This window comes from Cinclus cinclus, chromosome 11, assembly GCF_963662255.1.
Source record: "Cinclus cinclus chromosome 11, bCinCin1.1, whole genome shotgun sequence".
NCBI lineage: Eukaryota > Metazoa > Chordata > Aves > Passeriformes > Cinclidae > Cinclus > Cinclus cinclus.
The window spans coordinates 13,629,823-13,655,262 of NC_085056.1; the positions used below are offsets into that span (position 1 = coordinate 13,629,823).

At 38.1% G+C, this 25,440-nt stretch overlaps 1 protein-coding gene across 1 annotated transcript in view; it reads left to right on the top strand.

Annotated features, from left to right (window-relative positions):
• ITFG1 (integrin alpha FG-GAP repeat containing 1) overlaps positions 1 to 24,838 on the top strand; it is a 73,276-nt gene extending 48,438 nt beyond the window's left edge. The window contains exons 11-18 of the mRNA XM_062500113.1: positions 2,558 to 2,708; positions 2,930 to 3,038; positions 5,567 to 5,610; positions 7,472 to 7,550; positions 16,724 to 16,848; positions 17,719 to 17,801; positions 19,396 to 19,513; positions 22,903 to 24,838. Of these exons, the coding sequence (XP_062356097.1) occupies positions 2,558 to 2,708; positions 2,930 to 3,038; positions 5,567 to 5,610; positions 7,472 to 7,550; positions 16,724 to 16,848; positions 17,719 to 17,801; positions 19,396 to 19,513; positions 22,903 to 22,962 (769 nt within the window). The 3' untranslated portion in view covers positions 22,963 to 24,838. The remainder of the gene's footprint in view (positions 1 to 2,557; positions 2,709 to 2,929; positions 3,039 to 5,566; positions 5,611 to 7,471; positions 7,551 to 16,723; positions 16,849 to 17,718; positions 17,802 to 19,395; positions 19,514 to 22,902) is intronic.
• Positions 24,839 to 25,440: the final 602 nt, after the last annotated feature.

Sequence of the window (25,440 nt, forward strand, 5' to 3'; positions counted from 1 at the left end):
CCCTAAAACTGACAGCATGAGAGATGTATGGAATTAGCAGTAAATATTTAATTCTAATTGCAAAGGAATATGTTAAAATAAAACTAAGAGAAGTCTTCAGTCTATCTTTGGAGTGAAGCCTTATTAAATCTCCCTTTCCTGCACAGATGGCTTTGGTCAGAAGGTACCGAATTGGGATATAATGTACTTTGGAATAAAGTTGTAGGTAGTACACGATTTATCTGCAGCTGTCTATTGGTGTGTATAGCTCAGTGTTTGAAGTGCTGCAAATGGCCTGTTAAGGGCAATAACTGGTCTTAGTTCAGGGTTCTTGTGCTCTCTCTTACAGCATTGAAGCTGAGCTGTTTGGTATTGACTGTTACACATTTGTAGAGCACTTTAGTATTGATTTTTTTTAGGTTTTATCATTACAGAAGCATCTGTCTTTATAGGCTTTCAAGGACATTGCTTTGTCATTTTGAGGATGCAGATGATTATCTTTGTTACAGGGAGATTCTTTCTGATGGGAAGTCTTCAAAATTTTGTTCAAAATAATATGAAGGTCATAAGCTTGCACTTATTTATTATAGTATGTATCAGAAATGAAACATGGAAGTAGACACTTTGATTCTAGGGCTCCCTGTGTATCACAGGCCTAAATCATAGAAGGATTCAACTGGCAGCTCACAGGCTGAATCCAGATGTCTCCCAGGAGCAACCTGAGCAGCTGAGAAGGCAGAGAGCAGCTGGTTCTCTCCCCTCTGCAGACATTCAGGGCCTGCAGCTCCCTGTTGCTGCAGCATGACCTGTGCAGTAACATTTCCTCCTGCCGGGCTGAGATGCAGCACGTGGGACAGGGGATGCTACATCTATGAATTAATTCATTTCCTCTATGAGAGAGCTCTCCCACAGTGCACTTCTCGGGCCTTCAGCATCTGTTTAGGGTTTGAGATTGCTTTTTTCTTCCTGCTGGTTGTCTTAATGTCTCTCGTAGATAGAGAGGGGTGAAGGAAGGTGGCGTTTCCATACTCAGTGCCACTTTGATTAATGTTTCCCTTTTTTCTCAGTTGTAAGGAAAGAAAATAAAAAAGGTTCCTGTGGTAAATAAACTCCTTGTGTCTATCCATTTACATAGCTTCGAGTTTAGGTTTCAGTAGCGTGCAGAGTATAACGCAAACCTGATTCTTTCATCTTTTAATTATCGTGTAAGGAATTTCTGACAATTTTAAAAAATCTGAACTAAAAGATTTTTTGTAAAACATCTGTCCAAATTTTAAAAAGCTACGTTGAGATGAAAAAGAGAAATTGAAACAATCTGCTTAGCTCAGCTTGTCACCTTACCTTGGAGTTGGCTATTCTGATAAGATATTTAGCTAATACGTGAAGTGAATGGGAGCACTTAAGAATTTCAAGTTGTAATTGAGTTCTCAGATACAGATAACTCAGCACCTTAAATGTTGTTAGATGACCTCATTTCCTTTTGGCCATACATTAATTCAGTGATTTGCCTAAGGAGAGGTGCCTGTGTGTGCCTGTGCATCCTGGATGCTGCTGAGACAGAGCCCATCTTGCTGTCCCCACACAGCCAGCAGTGTGTTCAGGGTCACACTGAGGACATGGTTCTGGCTCTTGCCCTGGGCTCTGACAGCTGAGCTGCCTTTACAGAACACTGCTCTGGCTCCTGGCTCTGCCCCCAGGAGAGGAGGAAACTTCATCTGTTTCCATTGCTGAGGCAGTGAGGGATTCTAGCAGGCTCCCAGGATACAAACCTGCCTGAAGAGTTGGACTGGGGTTGGTGAAGTGTTCAGTTTTCCCAGCTCCAGAAGCACTGATCCATTATCAGAGAGAGCAGCAGCCTTGTGTCTCCCACTGAGCCACAGGCACTTATGGGATATTCTTTCCAGGGGAGATTTTTCTACACCAGCCCTGGCACTCTGCTTGCTCTCTATTTCTTGTTTAGTCTTGCGCCTGTCTTTTTGTGTGACGTGTCAGCAAGTGCCCAACTTGGTTTGTCTTGCCCTATTTTTACTGCATTTTAGCAGGTTGGGTTTTGTGGTTTATATTTTGCTTGAAACAGTGAAAAACATACAAATAGAGATTTGGTTTAATCTCAAGTTCGCTCAAAACATGCAGTGTGTAAGAAAAAGTATTAATGAAGCTGGGATGGGAAGAAATTGTCAGGAAATAATGAAAAAGCATGGACATGTTTTAAATAGTGTTTAATCTCATGGACTGTGGAAGGGATTAAGAAAATGGCGCATAAGTCCATTTGTACTTTTTTCAGAATAAAGTATGGATATACTCATTTCTTTGACTTGAATGGTTGTTACTCTTGTTGGTTTGGATCCATTTGTTTAGTGTTTTCTTTGTTTTAAGTGAGGCATGACAGTGATTGTAATTCTGTCTGTAAAGTTCGCAGAAGTACTTGCAGAATTTTCAAGTGCTCAGTGGCTGCTAGCTGTGCTTTTATTACATTTAACTCCAGAGCATTTAAACTATTTTATTGCAATATTTTTGAATTTCTGCAATTTAGTCTTACCTCAAGTTGGTTTATGTATTTTATATGTATGTTTTACAGCAATCAGCAAGCATTTTTACTAGAAAATGTCCCATGCAACAATGTGAGCTGCAAGAGCGTGCGGCGCATGTTCAAGGTGTTCTGGGAGCTCTCGGATCTCAATCAGATCAAGGATGCCGTGGTAGCGACCTTCTTTGACATCTATGAGGATGTAAGTGTGGCCAGACAGGCTCTGGGTGTGGCTGTGCCTGTCCCTGCAGCCTTGGATTGTCCTGCTTAGCTGTGGGTGGCCCTCTCCATCCCAAATTGATTATATTCATAACCTTTGAAAGATATTAAAATAAATAGCGAAGGTGTAATCGTTGCTGCACAGCATTTTTTCCCAGGAGTAAATAAGCATTCTAATGTAAACTTGGGATTTTCTTCTTCTAGGGGATCTTGGATATCATTGTGCTAAGCAAAGGCCACTCCAGCAAGGACTTTGCTATCCATACATTGAAAAATAACTTTGAAGCAGATGCCTATTTTGTTAAAGTTATTGGTAAGTTATCAATGCATAATAAAGTCAAAATGGGATATTGAGAAGTGAATATTTGAGCCTTTGCCTATGAAAACATTGTGGTAATGTTCTGTACCTCTGCCATAGCAAGGCTGCTTTGCTGGAGTTCGTGTGGGTGTGCCATGTGGGAATGATGCAGAATTGCCTTCAAAAGGGGCTGATTTCATTTCAGGGACTCCTGGCATGGTGTGCTTACCCTGCATGATCTGTTCTGAGGGCCACTTTGCATCCCTGTGGGAGTCAGCCAAAATCATGTAGCCCAAACCACACCTTACCCTGAGAGCACAGAGTGGCCGTGAGTTAGATTACAATAATTCACAATTAGGGTTTTAAACTGCATGCCCTACTGTGCTCTTCAACTGCAAAGGTGTTGAGCTTTGAGCTCATTTCTTGTCTGTCTTGCTTGATTGTTTGAGAATGAGTGAAAAATGAGGCTGTATGGCAACAGCTAGAGGTTCACCTTCAAAAACTGTATTTGCCTTCACGATACTTAAATGCATCCAATCCTCTAAAGCACTCATTCTGCACTTCATAAGAGAACAGAACTGCAGCTACTGCTGGGGGCTAATAAAATTGTTACTTTGTCCACAGCCTGAGCTCTGTTCTCATTGTGATAGTGTTTAATCATTTATCATATTGATGGAAGCCTTCTTTTAAAATAATACCATGTATCTGTGGTGTAATTCACAAAAGCATGCAGAAAATCCTCTGGAAAAATCTTGCACTTCACAAAGCCATACCAGAATTATAATTGTGTGATATTTTAATGGGGAAGGGAGCAATTTACAACATGCTTTTTTGATTCACTATGTGTAAATCTGTCTTAAAAACTAGGGCAAGCCTTTTCTTAGCACCCTTTTAGGGTGTGAGTATTTTTGCATAAAAACCCCAGGAAAAGGGAATTAATGAGTATCTAAAAATATTTTTACTGTGATTCAGGGGAAAGTATTTCTAACAAAATGTGCTTTATGTGAGTTAGTGTATCAATAAATGCATTGTGTTCACTTATTTGGCATATGGACAATGAGAACAGCTTTGCTTATTATAACTGATGTCAAATGTACTTGGCCAGGTAATTTGTTCTAGGAGTGAAACTGAGCAGCAAATTTCAGTGTGCCCTTTTGCATCAAAATGGGAAGAGTTGGGTCCACTTGCATACTCACCTATGTGTAACAGATAAAATTAAAGCTGTAGCATTAAAAAGATGTAGCATTATTTGTAGGTGCATATAGTCTTCAAATTCTGCTTTGCCACACACATTTGTCTTATCTGTTCAGATATTGGGGGGGGTTGGACTGTATAAAATATTGCATCTTACTGTATATAGAAAATTCAACATTTTGAAATCACGAGCAAAGAATGATAATTTAGGAGTCTTGACAGTTGTTAATCTTCACACACAAATTATTAGAAAACTTCCTTGCCTAGAGCAGTGCCATTTCTGAGTCACGTAGGGAGTGATTTTTAATCAGACTGTGAACATCTTACATGCACCTTTTGGTATCTCCCCAATCCCAAACATTTTGTACCCTTAACTCAATGGAGCCTTAAAGAAGACAGAAAATGCTTTAAGAAACTCCTGTTGTTTAGGATGACCTGCCCTCAGATCTGGTCCAAATCTTCATTTTCTGTCTGCCATACTTGCTTTGGGATACCATAATTCATGGAGAAGTAATGTTTTTCCCTGGCTTCAGTACCTGGTGTGCATCCTCCTCCCTGCCCATAGCCATTATTGGCCTGCTGCTCAACCAAACTGTTGTCATTAGAAGTCCAAATTTTGCATCAGAATGGACCTTAGATTATTGTATGTGTGTGGGTTTTGTTGTTTTGTTCTAATACTCAGTGTGACAGGATGTCCTGGCTTACCAAACAGATGGCTTTCACTGTCCCTTTTTTAGGTTTTTAACAGAGATTTCTGAATGTAACTGATTTTTCAAACTAGTAAGTTTTAAACAATTAATTGGAACAACTGTCACAGGCTTTAGATATTAATTAGCATTATATACACCTGCTTATAATACTTTGAAATTAATAGAATAAATCAGTAGTGGGATTTTTGCTTGTTACAGCTTTTGTGAATTGCTTTAAACCAAGTTCCAAAATGATGCCTTGTATAGAAGGAAAAGCCTTTATCTTTTTATCAGTTAAAACAGTAAAGCTGAATCTCTGCCAGTATTTTAAATGGTTAGAAATGAAGAACAATGAATGAAATGTGTAGTTCACTGTTTTAAAAAATGTTTTAATTCGGAATTTTTCTAACTGGCAAATCTGGCCTTTTGAAGCTGGTTAACCAATGAGATGGAGTAAAACAGTGATGAATTTCTGCCAAGTATGCTTCCAACAGATAAGGAAATGTTATACATTACCATAAATCACGAAGGAGATATTATTTTTCTTTGTGTTTTAATGGCTACCTGACGCTAGCACTAGACTTTAGCAGATTTCAGAGGTGGTGCTTCAAAGATGGTTTGTGAAGATAAACACAACAAGTTCACTTTCTGTTCCTGCAGTTCTCAGCGGCCTCTGTTCTAATGACTGCCCTCGGAAAGTAACAGTAAGTACAACGTTGGCTTTGTTTAGCATTTACCCTCAAATCAGCTGAAGTCTAATTATACCAAAAGCTCTCAACATATTTAAAGAGTTATTGACTGGAAGAATATGTAATCCAAATCATGACTGGCCAACTTCTGCATCTGTGAGACCAGTACCTTGGGGCAGCTGCTGCTCAGAGCTGGAATCAATTGAGTGACTGCAGGAGCTTTGTTACCCCGCGCTGGGGGCTGGGATATACCAGAGACAGGAGGAACTTGGGTGCCCAAACTGTGAATTGTGCCAAGTCTTGGTGGGCGCTTACAAAGTCCAGGCCAAACTGACTGTGGGGCAGATCCAGCCACTTCTGGGCCAAACTCCAGCCATGGGCACAGCCAAGGACACAAGTGCACTGGGCTCTGATGATTCTGCAGGCAGCCATGCCTGTGTGGTGCTTTCTGGTTAGGTTATTTTATTCATCTCTAGAGACCTGCAACTCACCCATCAAACTGCCAATTAGCAAATTGTTTAGCAATGTTCACAGTGAAAGTTGGCCTGAAAGAGGAACTTAGAGGAATCAGAGGTAGCAGTAGCACTTTAGTGCTGCAAAAATTTCACATTTAATTTTGACTTGAAAATAGAAAAACTGCTTCAAATGGGACTAACCTTCGCTTCAAGCCTATTTTGAGACATGGAGTTTAATTTATGTTATAAAATAATGAGGTTTGATAGTATCATTAACTTAATTACAAAAAAGTCGAGGGTTTAAAAAGGAAATCTTCACAGCAGATGTTGGTGAAAATTTCATTATCAAGATCACTGAAATGCTATTGCCTCCATTGTAATAGGAGTTCTCTGACAGAAAGTAACATAAGGTACATTATGCCAGAGTACAGCTATGTAGCACCAAAAAAAAAAAATTTCACCCTAATCACTCATCTTTCATAGATCTGCATTAGCATCACCTTTGTGGTCTCCTTCGTTTTCATTCTAATCAATTCTTATTTTCAGGCTTTGATCTCATCTGTCATCATTATCACCTACTCTTGTGGTTTAAACTTACTACTTTTTGAGGCATGATGTGAAACATGTCATCATCTCTTTTAGTGTTCTTTCTGTAACTTACTTGAAAGCTCTCTGTTGGAGTTGATGCCCTAATATCAACTTGAATTCAGCACTAGGAAAAAAAAGGAACAATTCCTTTAAAATGTATTCCTGTAGTTGCCTCTCATCCTCTCCCTTCCCCACCCTTTCTTTCTTAGGTGCACTAGTTATGGTTCATCACTGAGTAATGCACAACTTCCTTGGATGTCTGTGGTTTTTTTCCTCGTGACTCTACTTTGATGTTTAAGTACATTTTCTTCCTCAAGAAAATTTGCTTAAAATAGATACCAGTACTTGACAAGTAACTGTTCAATCACTTTAATTAATTAAATAAATGAAACACTGCTAAATAATGATTACAAATACAGAGTTCGTGTAGTATTTTTCAATTCAGAAATACCATCAAGATGGTGCATTCTCTTGGTATCAAATGAGTTCTGCTTTTTCAGAACATGTAGTTATTTCTTTGAATTTTTAGGGGGGTTTTTACTTTACTTCTAGCTTCCAGGGAAGCATTAAACCATTTGCCAGAGGACTGAATAGTATTGCTTTTTTTCTAAACATGCTTCTAAACATTGCATAGCAGACCGATTACTGTGATTTTGAAAATCGATTTCCACATAATGGTATGACCAAAACGGTTGCAATATTTTGAAGTTAAAATATAGAAAATAAATTATTAATGTAAAAACATCTTTCTTCAGTTTACTGTTTAATTCCTAAAGCTTTTTCTGTTCCTAAAATGCTGCCTGCCTTTTTCTTTGTTTTTTATCTCTTTGTAGCCCTTTGGAGTTAATCAGCCTGGTCCTTACATCATGTACACCACTGTAGATGCAAATGGGTACCTGAAAAATGGGTCAGGTAAGAGAAATTCACTGTGGGAACACCCAAGGCACAGTCTGTCTGTGTTTCTGCTTCTCAGCATCCAAGGAGTTGGAAAGGTGACAGAGGGAAATGGGAATGGTTTCAGTGGTACCTTCAGTTTATAATGCCAAACCCCCCAACATTCTCTTCCTTCTTTACAGATTGCATTTTTATTACAAACATTGCAATTGCATTATTTTTTCATTTGTCCTGTGCCAGTTGGGTTTGAACAGTTGGCTATAGCAAAAAATTGTTGGGTAAAATATCATCAGTTTGTGAAATAGCATCAGCTTCTAATTGCTTCCTAAGCAATTATGTATTAAGAAACAGCAGTGGCCTTGAAATACCTAAATACAATCCTAGTAGCCAGATGACAAAGGATCAGGATAACACTCAGGACACACAGGGTGTATTTGTCTGGAGTTGTTCACTACACCTGGAAGCTAACAAAACAAATCCTGAGTAGCCTGAGGAAGCTGGAGAGGGAATGCCTGTGTCCTTTCAGGTAATGCAGGAACTGCAGGGTGTCAGTCATTAGGTAACAGGGTCAAAATCAAGGGGAAGGGGTGCTTGGTGCAACTTGTGTTGTAACTAAAGCTTTACTGATGCTGCAGGTGCCACAGTTAGCAGGCTTCCAAAAGCAGAGCAGCCAAAGAGAGAATTGTGCATTTGGCTGTGGTCCAAGCAGTGCCTGATGTTAGAATATCCTGGGGTTTATGCTGCCTTTCTAGGTGTGTACTGGTGGCTCCTAGAGAGCACAGGATACTGTACAAAGTTGTTTATTAGTCTCATTTATGACTGCTAATCTTAGGACTGTAATGGACTCATTTCTTGCTTAGGCAAAAATCCCAAACTCCTAAGCTGAAGATGACCAGTAAGTGCAGTCGTCTGTATATGCCACTCCACTCTCATTTCAAATTAAACTCAGATTTTTTTCAAATGGTTCCAGTAGTTCACTGGGAAGATCATATTCTGTATAACACTAACTTAAATAAAAGCAGTAATTCGGGGGGGAAGGGGGGGGAGGGAAATGCTGACATGTGAGGGTCCTGAGTCAATCTGATTCACTGGCAATGCTCACACCATGAACAGTGTGCTCAGGACTGTTAATTCCATCTGAGAAAAATTAAAGAGAAAGATGTCCTGAAATACAAACCAGATAGCTGCAAAAACTTATCTTGATACTCTTGATTCTATGTACATACTTAAATAAAGACATTTTTCTAACTCTGTGTCATGGAACAATGCACATATCTTAAAAATGTGCAATAAAACTAGCCTAAGATTTGGACCTATTTCATGTATAATTTTCCTTTTTTTTTCCTGTCTGTCTCTTCCAAGAACAAAAGCAAATGCATTTTTCTTAAACATTTTCTTTAGGGTTTGCCGAATTTGGTTTGTTGTGGCTTTGTTGGTTTTTTCTTTGTGTTTTGTGGGGGGTCGAGGCAGTTCTTGAAATGCAATAGTTTTTATGATTTACTCTAAGAAACAGTTATCAAATGTGATTTAATACTGCTATATTCCCTTCACAGCTACCATATTTACAATAATAAAAACCTAACAGAGTCCAGGCATGATGAATTTCGTTTTCTGTTCTGACATTATGAAATAACAGTAATGAATTCCCAGTGCATTTATGACCCCAGCAATGTTGCTACAGGGAATTTTCTAAGGCTGTCTTTGATCAGTTTCTCAACACTAATAAGTTAATAGATTTATTCTTTTTCTTGAGTCTGCATAATTCCTGCAAGAACTTTTGAAAGTCATATTTTCTGAGGGTGTTACATTACATTCGTAGCTGTATTTTCTTCTCTTGCAGGTGGTATGTGTAAGGGTCAGTAAATGTTCTAACTAGAATCATTGGCCTACAGGTTGTCTGGAAAAGCAGTTCATTCCATCACTATCCTCTTCTATTTGACTATCAGGAAATCAAGCAATATTCCTTATGTGTACTGGTAGTCAATACCAAACCCACGTGGCACTTTTGGGCTATATATAAACCCACAAAATATCTTTTCCACATTAAGCTTTTATTAGTATACCATCTATATGCCATTTTAAAACCAATTTTCATCAACTTACTTGTCTGCCTTATATAATATTATGGGACAATCTGTATTTGAAGCTTTTAATTATCTGAGAGGAGTAATGAGCTAATCAAAATTTTAAAGTCATTAATCCCTTTCCCAAGAAGTAACATGAGTAAGAACATAGTTCTTTTTCTGATGAAAAAAACACTTAGCATTTCTTTTTGTGTCCCCCTCCAGAGTCAGCTGCTGATATTTGTTGCCTCTATGGCTGTGCTCAGTGGGGGAACAGTTGTTGCCTGGACCACTGTAACCAATCACCTTAAGTTATCCCTCCAGCCCTGGGCTTAAGTAAAGCATAAAGTACTCAAAGTACCATGGCCCCCACTCTGCTTCTGATCTAAATTCTGCAGGACTTTAGTTGTGAGTTACAGCCTCTTCCATGCAGGCAATATTCGTGCAAAGAGTGAAATAAAAAGGCCCATGACTGTCCTTATCTAATTCATTTTAGGGTTCTTTGATCTGCCAAGCCTTAAATACAGGAAATTTGCATAATTACGAGGGTTTTCTTAAAAACATTGTTAGAATTGTTCTGTCTCCTATTAACATTCCAATATGTTGTTAAAAGATAGCAGAATAATAATTAGCATGTATTCTGTGCTTTTACTTTCTTATTGCTCAATTCACTTGTAATCTTACAAGAAATACTGTTAAATTAGCTACAAGGAATAGCAATTGCTAACGTGGGCATTAGAATGGAGAAGTTCTGGGCCTTACATCTGCAGTTAATACCTCTAAAGACCTTCTCTTCCTGAGAGGAAAATCAACTGCAACAGCTTCTTCAAATATTTAAGGAATTTCATGCTTGAGATCAGACCAGGTCCAGTGTAAATCCAAGAGAAGTACACAAACTCAAATTTAAGTCATTATTTCTGATCCATGCCCTACAACCTCTGCATTCTCCCTTTTCTTTTGGAGTTACTATTTTTAAGGAGATCCCACAGACACTCACAGTGTGAGTGCCAGCCAGGATTTTCAGAGCTACATATACATTTCCAGGATTTTATTGGGAGAATATCTTCTGCCTTTCAGCCTGCGCTACGTATATCTGAATTTTATCTCTTGAAGTAAAAATGTGCTGATAGAGTTTGAAATAAATAGGCTCATACTTGCAGCTTGTGTTTACCAAACATATTAATTCTGTGGGCCAGGAAGGAGTGGCAGTGAAATATCTCAGGTTTCCTCAAAGCTCCATATCCAGAGGAAGATGATGAGTAGCTTCACTGAATGGCTCGTATGGATCAAGTCATCATTTGATCAAGCATCTGTATGAGTGAAGCTGTGTGGGCTGATGGCCTTTGCAGCTCTCCTTCCAGAGCTCTTTCATTTTGCTGCTCTTGCTTTGTTGGTTTTTTTTTTAAGCCTTCCGTGGCAGAATGACCTTTCACATGCTGTGAAGTCGTGCCCTTCTGGTTTTTTGAAATCTGCTTACTCTTCCCTGTTGTTGCATTGAGTTCTCCTGCTGTTTAACTAAATTGAATTGTGAGGTGAGCACAAATGTGTAGCAGCTATTATAGTCGTGAATTTAAACATAAACATTGCAATATGTACCAGAAAAAAAGCAAAATAAGCTTATTTTCAATGGCCATTTGACACTGCAAGGTTCATTGTGTCAAATTCCACTACACAGAAAGAAGAGAGTATTCATGGAACAGGCTGGAATAATTTAATAATTGAATAGCTCTATTCAGAGAGAGGGATTTTCTGTTGTCTGTAGCCGGGAATAGCTTTCTAGTATGTTTTTCTGCATAACTGTCTTTTTGTTTAGAAAAATTATTTAAACTTGTAATGTTGTTTGCAATATTACCAAACCTTGGATTGTTGGGCATTGTGAAGGAGGCAGCTTCCCCCTACCAGGATGGTAATTCTATTGGTTGAGGGGTTTTTAAATTACTGGTTTTGCTTCTATAATTTTATGGTGTAAAGGTATTTTTCATAAAAATACATATTCTCCAAAAAATGCATCAGGTTTGGAGTTTGGGCATGCAGAAGTGCCCCAAGTGTTGGCAGCACTGCAGTCATCAGTGTCCAAGTCCCAAGAATGCACTTTGAATTCCCTTCCTTTATTTCTGGTACTCCAGAACCAGGTATTGCAGAAAATGTTGAGAGGTGAAGCTGTGTACTGCATTAATCTGGAATTTCCTATTAGGGGGACTAAGGAAAAGAAGCAACCAACTGGGGAAAACAGGGAGACAGCCCCAGCCCTTAGAAAAATGAAGTTACCATTGCATATTTGAAGCAGAAAAAGAACTCTTTGGCCACTACTTTTTTTTTTTTTTCCCAACTGGTGACCCCCCAAAGGCAGTATGAAAGGAACTGAAGAAAAGCTTTCAACTAAAGCCAAGCAAATCAATTTCTCCAGCTATTTATGAAGCTTCCAAATTTGAAGTTGTTGGGTTTTTGTTAGATTGGGTTTTTGTCCTGAAAGCTTCTTTGTAAATTCTTAGGTATATTCCATGTTTTTCATTGCTATCATATTTTCCCTTTCTCTTGCAGTAAGTGGTTCTGGCATATTTTTAAATAAAATAGTGAGCTGCTGGCTTTAAAAAAGGGGGAAATACTCAGTGCAATTTAGCCCAGTGCTAGTAAATGGCTACAGAGTAAACATCACTGCAGTGTTCCAGCTGTGCAGGGAAGGGATGCATGGTCACTGTGCAATTGCAGCCAAATCTTCATTTGTCCTGTTCCAGATGTTGCCTGGCTGTTGTTCCTAGCTATGCAGCAATCCATGCAACCTCTGTGTGGCAGGTTTTGGACTAATTTTTACTTTTTCTAGGATGCATATTTTTGTCTAATCTATATAAACAAAGTGCTGACCTCAATATTCAGGTAGGTGATGGTACAGAAGAATTTACATGCAAATCTGAGAGTCAAAGATACACCTTTGGAATCTTAAATAGTATTTCTGAATTTTGACTTAAGCAGAATGGCTTTTAATTGGCTAATTAAATGCAAATAATATTTTGTTAGGAAAAGCATAATTAAAAAAAACCATAAGGAATGCTTCAGGAAACCACAAGTTTGAAATCAGATTTTCCATTAGTCTTTCAGTTCTGTGTGGTGATCTTGCATGTTCTGCTCTGTTTTTTCACAAAATAAGTTTATTTAAACTGACTGAACACTATCAGTATTGTGCATCTATTTCTGCAGGTTCAATGAGGCTCTTCCTAAATCCAGTCCCACATATTGTCAGTGCTGTTTAAGCAAGGGAAGGCATCTTCTACATGTAACTGCAACCACTTTCCCCTCAAAGTTAAATTCTTCAGTCTGAATAAGTTGTCGAGGACATTCCAGTTAAGCTCAGGGGAGAACAGGCTACCCTTGAGCTTTCAGCAGGTTTACATCAGGATAATGGAAACAGAAGGGAAATTACTTAATTCAGGTCTAAAAGAACAAGTACTGATATGTCACAGACAACACATGGCTCTGGTTTTCAGACAAGACTTTAGAAAGGTTAATGGCACAAATAGCTTCCAATTTTATATGCCAGACTTCAGAGGTAAAGAGATTGATTCCAAAAGGTCCAGAATGGTTTCTGAATATCAAACTCTGCAAAATCTTCTGAGGTTTGGCAGCCCAACATCATTAGTTTTTTCTAACAAATTTGATCTTTGATAGGCTGAAACCACAGAAAACCGTGTCCTGAAATGTTGCAGATTTTACTCTGCCCAAGGTTTTTTTAAGCAATAAACATAATGATTTGTGATTCAAAACAAGAATATATATACCACCACTAATACCAATGCCATAGCCCATGATACCTGCGTGCCTTGAAATGGCATTTTTGAAACGAGAAGCTTAAGGCAAAATACATAGTACTGAATAGTCTTAAAAGTAGTATTAAAAAGAAATCATGTGTAGCACAATCAGAAGGTTTTTTAATTCTTGTTTATAGTGACAGTTCTACTGATAAAACAAACTCTGAAGCAACAGCCACTTTCTCCATGTTGCCTATGCTTACTTTTAAAAACCTAAAGAACAATTTGAATTTGAGAAGTAAATCCCACTTTCCTCCTTGAAGATGCAACACTATTTTCATATTTTTTTGGAACAAGTAGAAAGCTGTTTTCAGTAGTTTTACAAGAGGGCAAATTGCTATGGTTGCTATTTAAATCAAATTGGAAATATTTTCATAAGTAAATTAATTACCGGTGACTGGGAACTTCAGATAGTCAATAAACTGTTGAAAGTTCTCTCTGTAATTTCTGTCTTTATTTTTTCATCTTGGTTCAGGGCTTTTATGTTTCTCAGGTGAGCAGTTGTCATTCTTAATTACTTGGTTGTAATTCTAAGTGGATTTTTTCAGTAAGCTTCAAACAGAATTTATGATAGGTATAGGATGAGGAAAGCAAGGAAAAGTCTGAGTTCTCCTGTGCTTAGTCAGCTTTAGTAAACTGGAGCCTTCTACATGCTGTCATCCTGCTTAGCTAATACCTCCCAGTTTTAAAGGTAAATAAAAAAATAAATACATGCACAATTCTGCCTCCTGTGTAGAAGAAAACATTCCCTTCTGACCTTTGCAAATGTTCTATTTACATCCTGAAGCGTAAGATTTCATTATCCTTATCTTAGTAGGCATAAGAACCAGCGTTAGTAGCCATGAAATTATTCAGTGCTTTAAGAATTCTAGCTGCAGTATGTGACTCTCTAACCTCTTTAAGGCTGACTGCACACAGTATATGACATTTTCTTTTATTCTCTTTAATTTAGTTGACATTCATTTCATTTGTAAGATGAAAGAAAAAAAGCAAGATCCTAGTTGCAGTCTTCTCATGATCCTAAATATTTCACTCAAAAGTAATTCTAAAAGCTTTTCAATGTTACAGCAGTACCTTGTTCTTTTGGGGAAAGTCCTTCAGCATTCAGCATTAATGAAACAAATTCTAAAAGAAAATCTTTTTTACGTTGCAGCATGATCAAGTAACACATCTGGTTTCTATAACCAAGTCAAATTGAATACACCCAGCTTTGATCCTTAGTGTTTGTGTGTTGGTAACTGGAGGTTTCATCTATTATGTAATTCAATCATTGCTCCCGTTTTAGATTTGGATGTTGAGCAGTTGGAGATTGAGCAGTTTAGCCAAGATCGTGTTGGGGAAGTCAAGACAGGGGACAGACTCAGGACTCAAATCATATGCTGTCCTATCCTGTGTTATCTGAACTTACTGGAAAATTCCCTGTTCTTAAAGACATAAGGTGCTCAGGGAGTGTTTTGTGCCACATCTTCTGTAATCCAGAAATCAATCTAACAATGTGCACAGTGCACCTTGTCCTCACAACAGAAACCTGGAATTAAAAATCCAACTTAAGTATTTCCTCATCTGCTTGCTCCTTACATGGTTCTGCATGGGGAAAAAATAAATCTAAAATGTGTATAATCTTGAGGAAGACCATTACTGTTTCTTTTTGTTAATAGCATTTTAGCTTAATAAAAAGGTAACTGCATCAAGCTGATTTTTCAGATCTCAGTTGACATTTATCTTGCTTTTTTAAAAAAATTAAACCCACAAAAAAAGGGAATATTTACCTCCTGATTAAACAAGCCTATTTCAAAACATGCCTGACAGCATAAGGCAAGTGACTTCCTCAAGAGCTGGCAAGGGAAGGGAGGTTCACAAAGTAACCATGAAGTAATCACTGTAATGAGAAGGGGTTCAGAAGCACCAGCCTGCACTGCAGGGAGTCCTTTGTCCCCAGAGGAGCGTTCAGGAGCTGAAGAGCTGCTTCTGGAAGTGGCTGTTGTGTCTTTGCTGTCCCCGGTGAGGTGCTGCTGTGTTCTGGCCAGTGCTTCCCCTTAGTGGCATCTCCAGGAGCCAGGAATGGGAGGGTGGCTTTGGTTTTTCTTGGAAGGATATTTGGCTTTGCCAAAGAAGTGGTGGTGAGTTAGGAGATTTTCTTGCCCCTGTGTTCACCACGAATATGCAGAAGGTTGTGTCACCAGTTTGGCCACAGCTGGTGGGCTGAGGTAAAGTGCTGCCTCCTGAGCCGAGCCTTGGACGGGAGTGTGGAGGGGTACAAAGGAGATGGCTGTAAATTCACTACGAAATAAGGATTCCTGGCTTTTAATTCACATTCTGTTACATCTTGTTGTTTAGCTTAAAATTCCCAGTTTTAGGCATAACGTATTAGGGATCAAAGCTGAGAGAAATCTGATGCTCTAAACATACTGAGTAAATCAATCACATCCTTGTGAAAAGCTGTTCCTGTTGGTCACAGAAACCCATTTGTGGTTGTCAAGTGTCCCTTGCACTCATTCCTGTTAATGTGGTGAAGGCTGATTTCACTGTGGTGCTTCTGAAGTGCTGATTCCTGCTGTGGGAGCAGCTCACTTGCTAAGAGAACAAAGAACCCACACAGGATCCGAATCTCTTGGCCAGAAACTAAACAATTAGATTTTTTTTTTTTTTTAAATGAAATACCTGGATACTTTGGAAACAGGATGCCAGTGAACTTGTTGGTAACTGCAACACCTGTGTGTTTCCCCACTGCCTTTTTAGGAAACCAGGAATCTTGTTTTCCACCTACAGTTTCTCCTATAGTTATTATTAATTTGCAACCACTGCAATCCTGTTTTCATTAAATTAATTTATTCTTTGAAAGTTCGTTCATGAGAATTTACTTAACTAATTTTGTGACACAGTAATTACAGACTAATAACTGACAAGAATTAAAGTGAACCTTCACATGTTGAGTCTGATCTTGTAAATCAGTGGGGCACAAGACTTGGCACTGATCATATAAAAATAAATGCAGATAATTGATTTCTTCTCAACTTGTAGCAAATAATGGAGATTTGAGTTAACATAGAAGTGGTAGTCAAAAGAATTGTCTTACCTAAATGTGAAGTATTTAAGCTCTTCTCTATGTGAATGCTTACAGGTAGTTTGAAAAATGTGGGATTGAGCCTTTAAGAATTAAATAATCTTACAATTAGTGAAAGTTTTTAAACATTTCTATTACTGATTGAGTAATGTGTAGCAAGTTGGTCGTTCAGGGGTTGATTGATTGATTGATTGGTTGATTGATTGGGGGTTTTTTTCCCCTAAAATACCTACTCGTGCTTCCTTCCTGCTTGCCCTGCAGCTGGCCAGCTCAGCCAGTCAGCGCACTACGCTCTGCAGCTGCCCTACAACGTGCTGGGCTTGGGCCGCAGCGCCAACTTCCTCGACCACTTGTACGTCGGCATCCCTCGGCCCTTAGGAGAAAAGGTTGGTTGACATTTAAAATTGTTGAGCTAATTCTTTATGGTGCTGCCTTTCCTAAGAGACTTTGGCTGGAAATACTGCTGGGGCGCTTTTTTTTTTTTTCGTTTTCTGAAGTAAGAATCTCAAAGAAGTAAGTTTGTGTACAGAAAGGTTTGCCCCAAAGAACCAGTTTGCCCCTTTTGGGGGGGGGGGTGTGTAAGCTCTGAAGCCAAAACAAAACCAAAAGATGACTGAAACTCTCTGTAAATGTTAGCATAGGTATTCAGTGCTTGTTTGTAGGACAAATGGGTATTCTGGCTGAGAGTCCAATTATTGTGGACTGCAGTAGCTGCAGGGCTTTCCCAGAGTTGCTCTGGCCAGTCTGGGGCTCACATAATCCCTTCTACCTCGGTGATAAAACCATGGGTGGTGTCATAATGGGGGGAGATTACTGTGATTCTCTAATCTTCACGTTAAACATAAAAGTGGGATCCTCGCCATTTTCAGCCTTTAAAGATCTGGTGGTACTGCTTTGAAAAGTGAGGTACTCAAATGGGCCAAATTCTGATTTGGATCATTGTTTTGCCTGCCTCCTTTACAGAATCAGTTCTTCTTTCCCTATTATTTTGTTGCTTTATATTTTTAAAGCAGATGCTGTGTTTCATGTCAGCAATGGCTGTTTTGCTTTTTACTTCTGGGGGGTAGGTTTTAAAGCATTTTGGAGCTTTCAGAGTAACAGGTTTATACAAAGATAGAGGGATTAATCACTTACATTTAAAGTCTTTTTAAAACCCACTTTTTTATTTCTCCTTTTGTGTGTTTCAACAGAGAATTCCTTTGCTTGTAAGGATGCTGGTTTGTTAGGAATTGACATAGTCTTTGTTTTTCTTTCAGTCCATAAGAAAACAAGAATGGACAGCTATCATACCGAACTCCCAGCTTATAGTCATTCCCTATCCTCATAATGTTCCTCGAAGGTAATGTCGTCATTTGGATTTGCACTTCCCAAAATTACATTAATACACAGCGTAAATTAGGCATTATAGGGAGGTTTAGAAATAGTTATTTGTGTAGAAACTTACTGAAGAACAAGGGCAGGGGGTCAGTGCTGAGCTGGAACTGAAAATGCTGCTCAGGTATTTACACAGCCTCTCAAATGGTGCCCATAAACAATCAAAACCTATTAGCAGCTCAGACAAACAATCAAAATGTATTACCAGCCCCACTCCTGTAAATAATAACATACTTGCTAGATTTAACATCCTCAGTGACAAATTACAAGCATGGTAATGGTTGAATTAAGCATTTTTGTTTCTCCAAACATGCAATTTCTGTCTGGTTCCATAGAAAAGCTTTGCTTCAGCCCTTCTGAATGCAGTAGCTGTTGCTACAGGAATGAATGTTTCCCTTTAAGTAAAGGTGAATGGGTTGGTTGCATGAGAGCTTGAACATGGAATTCCCTTTGCAATTAAAATATTTCTCCCAGAAAAAGAGCACGTTTCTCTTTTTGCTATTAGAGAAAACATTAGGCAAATATTCCAGCTGCGTTTTGCCGCTTGATCTACCAGTGAGGTCAGTTGCATTTATCATGCAGAAGTGATTCTGACATCAGTTCAGCAGTTAATTTTACTAGAGAACAAATAACAGTGGAGAAGTGATGTGCTGCTCGAGTTGCTAATTAACAACCATAGAAATAACATCTGCCAGATGAAAATCTAGTTGCAGTCTTGAGGTATTTAAAGGTATGTGTTGTGCTAAACAATTTCTGTTACCGTATCCTTAAACTACTTTTGCTTTCATATAAAGTGGGTTTATAGACATTGTAGAATAGTAGAGGATGGAATACCCAGAAGAAATCAGATTTCATAATAAAAGCTTCTTAATTTTTTCTTAACATAGGTATGTGATTTCCTGAGAGGCCTCAATGTGGAGCTTGCTGCTGGCAGGTTTCCCATGATAGGAAAGTTGTAGTGCAAAAAGGGGGTTCCCCGAGCCTCAGCACCTCACATGATTTGAAGGATGTCTTCCAGGAGCCCTGAAGTGCATAATTTTGTTGGTCTTCAGCCATAGTCAAGTGCTTGTGTTGTCTAGAACTGCAGTTGTCCCTGGGTAAACTTCAGAAAAAGAGAACTGGACCCATGAGCCTGTCTGAGAGGAGCTTCTCATTGTGGTAGAAAAACTCTCCAGGGTCATTTTCCCCTGCTGCTCCATGGCCCCAGGCATTCCAGTGAATGGTTTCCGTATGGATTTTACTTTGTCCTAGGCAAGGGCAGGAGATAAATCACCTAATGAGAAAAAAACTCATTCCCTGAGGATATCCATAGTGTTCATGAAAAGTTAAACAGAAATTGTACTTAGACATGGTATTGCTCAAAAATAGTCACATTAAGCCGTGTATTTCCAAGTAAACATCATTAAGCTTCAGTCTCTAAGTAGAGCTGCTCTTTTCTCTAGACCAGGTTGTCACCTGTCTTACCCTAACAGGTTCTTTTCATCTTTGTAAGTAAAATATGTTTCCTGCTTCTTAATGAAGGGTATTAATGTTTCCTTGGATTTTCTTCTTTTGTATAGCTGGAGTGCCAAGCTGTATTTGACCCCAAGTAACATTGTACTGCTAACAGCTATAGCCTTAATTGGTGTCTGTGTTTTCATCCTGGCAATAATTGGCATATTACACTGGCAAGAAAAGGTAAGCTAATTTACTAGACTATTTTCTATATATTTTCTATGCTATTTAACACTTCCTAATATTTTACAGACCTGTACATTAGGGTTTTTTTTACATTTTTCTACAGTATAATAATTTCTGACACAGATTGAATTAAGTCGCAAAAGGTGTTATTATTAATTCAGTATTTAACAAGATTTATTTAAAAATTATTTTTATTTAAGCTCTTAAGACATTTAAGTTTGTCCATGTTGCTCTTCATTTCTTTTTTTACTATTAAGCTGTTATTTCCAGCTTAAACGAGCCATCTTTGTTCCATATCTAAACTGTCCATTTTGCAGTTTTAAGGATAACTGCTTTGGAAAATGGAAAATGAACTCAGTTTACTTATCTTGAGTTCTGCTGGTAATCTAAAAATAAGGAGAAAATATTTTTCTTTTTTAAAGAAAATCTTTAAACTGACATTAACATTCAGGAACATCTAGGAAGTCAATCGTGCACACTGGCTGCTTTGCTCTGTGGTCTGAATTACACACGCAGGGTATAGAAATCCATTGATTTGAAGATGCATTTTGAAAGGGCCTTTCATGTCACAAAAGAAATGCATTCCCATTTTTCTTAACTTTGCTCAGTTCACAATTATACCCAACTGGCAGAGTTGCCAATAAATGTTACTACATACCCAAACCATAATCTTAGCTGTCAGATAAAATTACGGCACATTCTGACATGGTAGAACTGTTTGTTTTTGTGCTTGTGGAAATAAAATGACCTTGTTAAACATTCAGATAAGCTTTGCACATGCTTCATATTTAAATGTTATTTGTCAGTCAGTCTTCACTCTTCAAAATGTTAAATACAGTCTCTGGCTAATAATAAAGCTGGGAATAAGATACAAAAAGCAAAGAAATACAAAGTTTATGATGGCTGTCTTTAGCATGTCCTGCTGTACCAAGAAAGCACTGCTCACTGGTAGCTCAGGGCTGGGCACTACTTGGGTTTAATTCTCCATCCAATATCTTTAGCAAACAAGAGCAGCAGAAAAGGTATTTGGACTTGGAGCTGGGCAAGGATTACCTATGTATAATTCCATCTGGAGAAATGGAGATTCAAGGGCAGCATTCAAAACAGTTTTTATACAGTAATTCAAGCATTGTAGTGTAAGGAAGGCCTCAGCCCAGAGTGAGAGCTTTTAGAGCCGTGTTAAGTCCCAGCTGTGTGTGAATGAAGTGGTGCATTGGTTAAACTGCAAACTCATTTCCAATTCTACCAGCACAAAATAGGCACAAATATTTGGACACATTGTGTGTATTTTCAGACCATTGTATAAACATTTGTAAATTCCTATATTCTTCCTATGGATTTTTACCTTCCCAGTGTTTAGAAGTGGTTGAGATACTGAACAATTAAGAATATTCACCAAGGCTGTCTTGTGCATCACTGACATGTGTAAAGTTAAATTCCAAAGTTCCTTGTTTCTAATCCTGTTCTTGGTTTACTGTCTCAGCAATCCTCTCCTAAAAATACTGTCCTGGCTAAATGTCTTTCCCTTGCAGATCTCTGGAGTACCTGTAGTAAAGAAAGGAAGGGGAAATTAACTGGCACTTAAAATCTTTTCTTTCCCCCAGAGGATGTATGTGACTGTAAGCTTCAGTGTTTTGTTCAGCCGTTTAAATAAACCCTGGACTTTGACCTCTGCAGATAAATAGCAGCAGGAGCCCTTTGTCTATAGTAGTTCTTACATGTTCATCTGCCAGCCAGGTATTGGAGTACGGAAATAACTGTAGGGTGTAGGAGTAGGTGTTGCTCTGTCTTGCCTTAGAAATTTTGAATGTGTTGAAGAAAAAAAAAAGCTTTGAAATCTCAGTTACTAGATTTTAGTTTTGATACATCAAATGGAAGAGAAATTGAGGAAGAATTGATGCCATTATTCATCTACAACAAATACAATCTTGCTACATTTGCTACAGCCCTCAGTAGTCCTTATCCTCGTTCTTGAGAACTTGCTTTGGGGTCATGAGGCCGGTCATGAAAACTGCACGGTGATGGAAATACTGGTAGAGAGGGTTTGCTGGATCCAGCAAAGCATCAGTTACTGTCAAATTTTAAGCAGTAATTTTTTCAGGAAGCATACAAGAAATGGAGTGGAAATTGTTTTCTAAGTGAGACCATGAAATTTGGTGGAATGTGACAAGCATTTCAGCATAGGAAAGAGTGTGCCACTCCCTCCTTCCCACCCCTTTTTTGACATCCAGAATACTACTGACACTGATAAAGTCCCTGCCAAAAAAGCCAGACTGATACATCTTAAACCTGACAGCTCTGCTGCTGCTACAAAATGCAGTAAAATCCATATTTAATCCAATGGAGTTGCTATCACACATAAACATTGTGTAATGAGGAAATCTTTGGCCTTGAGCCAAAGCAGATGACAAACTCTCATGGCAGAAGATGGGCACCAATTTCTGCCACAATTGTTGTGTATTTTTATCAACTGAGACACAGTTCTGAATGCCCACGCAGCACCTACTCGAGAGGCTTTTCTTCATTTTACTCCTTAAAAAAAACAAAATAGAAAGAACATGGGTCTGTGCAAGCTAAAAAGCGTGTCAGTCTGCTTTGCCAAATTCTCTCATGCTGGGATTTACACATACTGTCTGTCATGACACAAGCACAAGTTTGCACTGGGTGTTGAAGAATCCTTAAAGAAATGCTTTCATCCTCTGCTAAGAGCTTTAGCACACAAGAGGAGACATGTGGGAGAGGACATTTTTACACATGACAAGGATTCCAGGTACAATTTAAAATACGCTGCTTTTTTCCAAGCACCGCCCAATCCAAATTCACTCTTTCAGCAGGTCAGTGTGTGTTCTGCATAAGTAAGCAGGGAAATGCATCCTACTTCACATTTTCATAATACAAGCAAAAGACACAGGACATCTTTCCTACTTGGGCTGTTAGTTGTTGATTGAACTGTCATCTTGCTCTTAAGTTGTATTTAACAGAATGTTTTCTAAATTAGAATCTCCGTACACGTAGCATAAATTACATTTACAGTTAGTCCAGAGTAATTTCATTTTATATTTATAATGTAAACAAAATGGATACCAGGAGACAGTCTCCAGGTTTGAATTATTCCTTTTAAAAAGTGTTATTAGAAATAGCAAAAAATAATGGGGCATAAATACTACAACAGCAGAGCATTAACAGCAGAAGCCAATTTTACGTAGATTATTGCTATTTCAAGCTGACATCATTTAAAAGTTAATTGTTGGAGCTTTTACTAAGCCTTTTTGCCTTTTGTTAAATAGCTTGGAAAAAATCAACTGTACTCTGACACTTGACAGCTCATTTCTGTAACACTATTGCTCTAGATTCCACAAAGTATATTTTTTATTATTATTTTTCAGAAAGCAGATGACAGAGAGAAGCGACAGGAGGCTCATCGGTTCCATTTTGATGCTATGTGACATGCCTTAATATTTATGAAGGAGCTGCTACTCATTTGCTTAATTGAAAGACTAAATTCTGATTTTTTAAATTATTACCATGAAAGTACTGTTGGTGTGTTATTTGTAAATGTTGCATTATCTGGTATTTATTTGGAAAGTATTAAAATTAGACCTGAATGTCTCACAAGGCCTTTCGGTTAAGAGACTGTATATAATAGCATTTGGCCTTTATTTAACAGAACTGTAAATTTATTTTTCTTAGTAAAGGGATCAAATTGCATGTACCATTGTTTATGTACCAATTCTTTAGTAATATTTGATAGAAAGAAAGGTGTGTAAATCAAGTGTAGCGTTTCAGCGAGCAGGATACCTTGTATCACTTGATTTGGTCTTGTCCTTCATTCATTCCTGCAAAACAACCTGGTTTTTGAAAATTAAACTTGTGAAATTTCTCAGATGACTTAATTGTTAATTATTTTGATTGTATTAAATGGTGCTTGACCTAAAGTATTCTGTATTTTACTTTGTTTAAATTCATATGTGCAGTAGTTAAAGAACTTAGGAATTAGAGAACTGAAAGGAACCTGAGTGTAATGCTAGTTCAGTCATCCTGGGATAGATGCAGTATTTATGTGTGCTACTTCTAGGGAGAAGACAACGCATTAAAAAATTAAAACCTTAAAAATGTATCAGCATTACATAAACTGCTTTTATAATTAAACTATAACCACATTTATTTTAGAAAGCACAAAGTCATTATGAAAGTAACTTATGTTTTTTACATAAGAAACGTATGGGATTTTTTGTTTGGTTTTGTTTTTCAAGACGTTAACATTTTTGAGGAGAGATTGATGATTGACGCCCTAAAATGTATTGTTAAGTGATGTGATATGCAAAGATTAAATGAAGAATGTAATAGGACACTCAGAGCAATCGATGCACATTTTCTATGTGCACTGCTATGCCCAAATCTCATAAGGCTGTAATAATGACAGAAGACTTGTCACTCAACTTTAAATATTTTAAGTGGTGATAAAGTTACAGTTGCTCAGTGTACTTGGAAGAATCTTGAACTTGTACTTGGAAGAACTTGTATCCTGGAAGAATCTCTGAGAATAATCATGCTTTTATTTTACATGAGTTAATACTATTAGTTTTGCATTTACATCAGTTAATGTGCATTCCTAATTCTGTTTGGTAAACTGGAACATCCTTTCTCAACAAACTGGACGTGTTGGTCATCAAGCAGTCTTGTGTGCAGAGGGCACCTGCTGGGCTCTGGCACCTCCCTGGAATGCTCCCTGTGCCTGGCAGGGCAGCCCTGGATGAGAGGGAGCAGGTCCAAAGCTGGGCTGATGGTGCCCACCCTGAGTGCCAGTGAGACCCTGGGTTACCATGGCAGTGCTGAGCACTGACCCATTCATACAGCAGCACCAAGCCACGGGGCTGAGCAGCAGTGTCCTGAGCTCTGAAGTTTCACTGGGTATTCCCAATATGCACTGATCAGATGCCAGCACAGGAGACTCCCATATCAGAACAGAGTATTTCCTTAATGCCCGCCTTCAGTTTTTCTCATGAAAAGGTAAGATTTTTTTTTTGTAGATAAATGCTTAATGCTTTTGGACTTTTTAAACCACATTGATACAATTGTCTCGCACCAGTAAAAGAAAGATCAAATTTCATGATTAGGAGGACACGCAGTTCAATATATTTTCCTGTCTTTTTCAGATGGTTGGAGAATAACTGTGGCAACAAAGTTGTCTGTAACCCTCTATCACAATATAATACATATAAATTAGCTTCCTTTTGTTTTTGAAAAAGCAGTTAGGAATAAAATAACCTCATGCTGACATTTAAGGTGTTGTACAAAACAATGAACTTGGTATCCTTTGCTCTGAAGTATTTTGCATGCTCAGTAGTGCATCATTGCATCACTATATACAATATAATAAAGTTTACCCCAGGTTCTAAGTACTTGTAGCATGGTTTACATTCTATGCATACTGTTTTGAATTAAGGCATTAAATATTGTTCAACCTGTCATCAGAGGTTTCATGTTGTACTTTGGTTCTCTATTCTATAAGTATTAAATATATGTTTGGGTAAGGTAAGAAAGCAGCATCAGTTAGAAAGTTGTAGTTCCAGGTGATTGTCACAGTAATTTAGAAGTGAGAAATAGTTCGAGCTACATAAATTTTCAAACTGCAGCCACTCTAACACAGCCCTGGTGAGAAATGCTATTGGAAGCTTCCTTGGTGTGAAATTTCACCTATATAAAAATACTGTTGACAGGCCAACTGACAGATGGCTGTTGAAATACCATCGTTCTTTGTTCTCATTTTCCATGAGAAGCTTTAAGACTGAATCTTCCTACCAGATTTATCATTAATTCACTATAATCCCCCAACAAAAGAACTAACTTTCTGCTGCAGATTAATAGGCATATTCTATACAGTATGATACTCCTCCTGTGCTGAGGTCATTGTGCTTAATAGA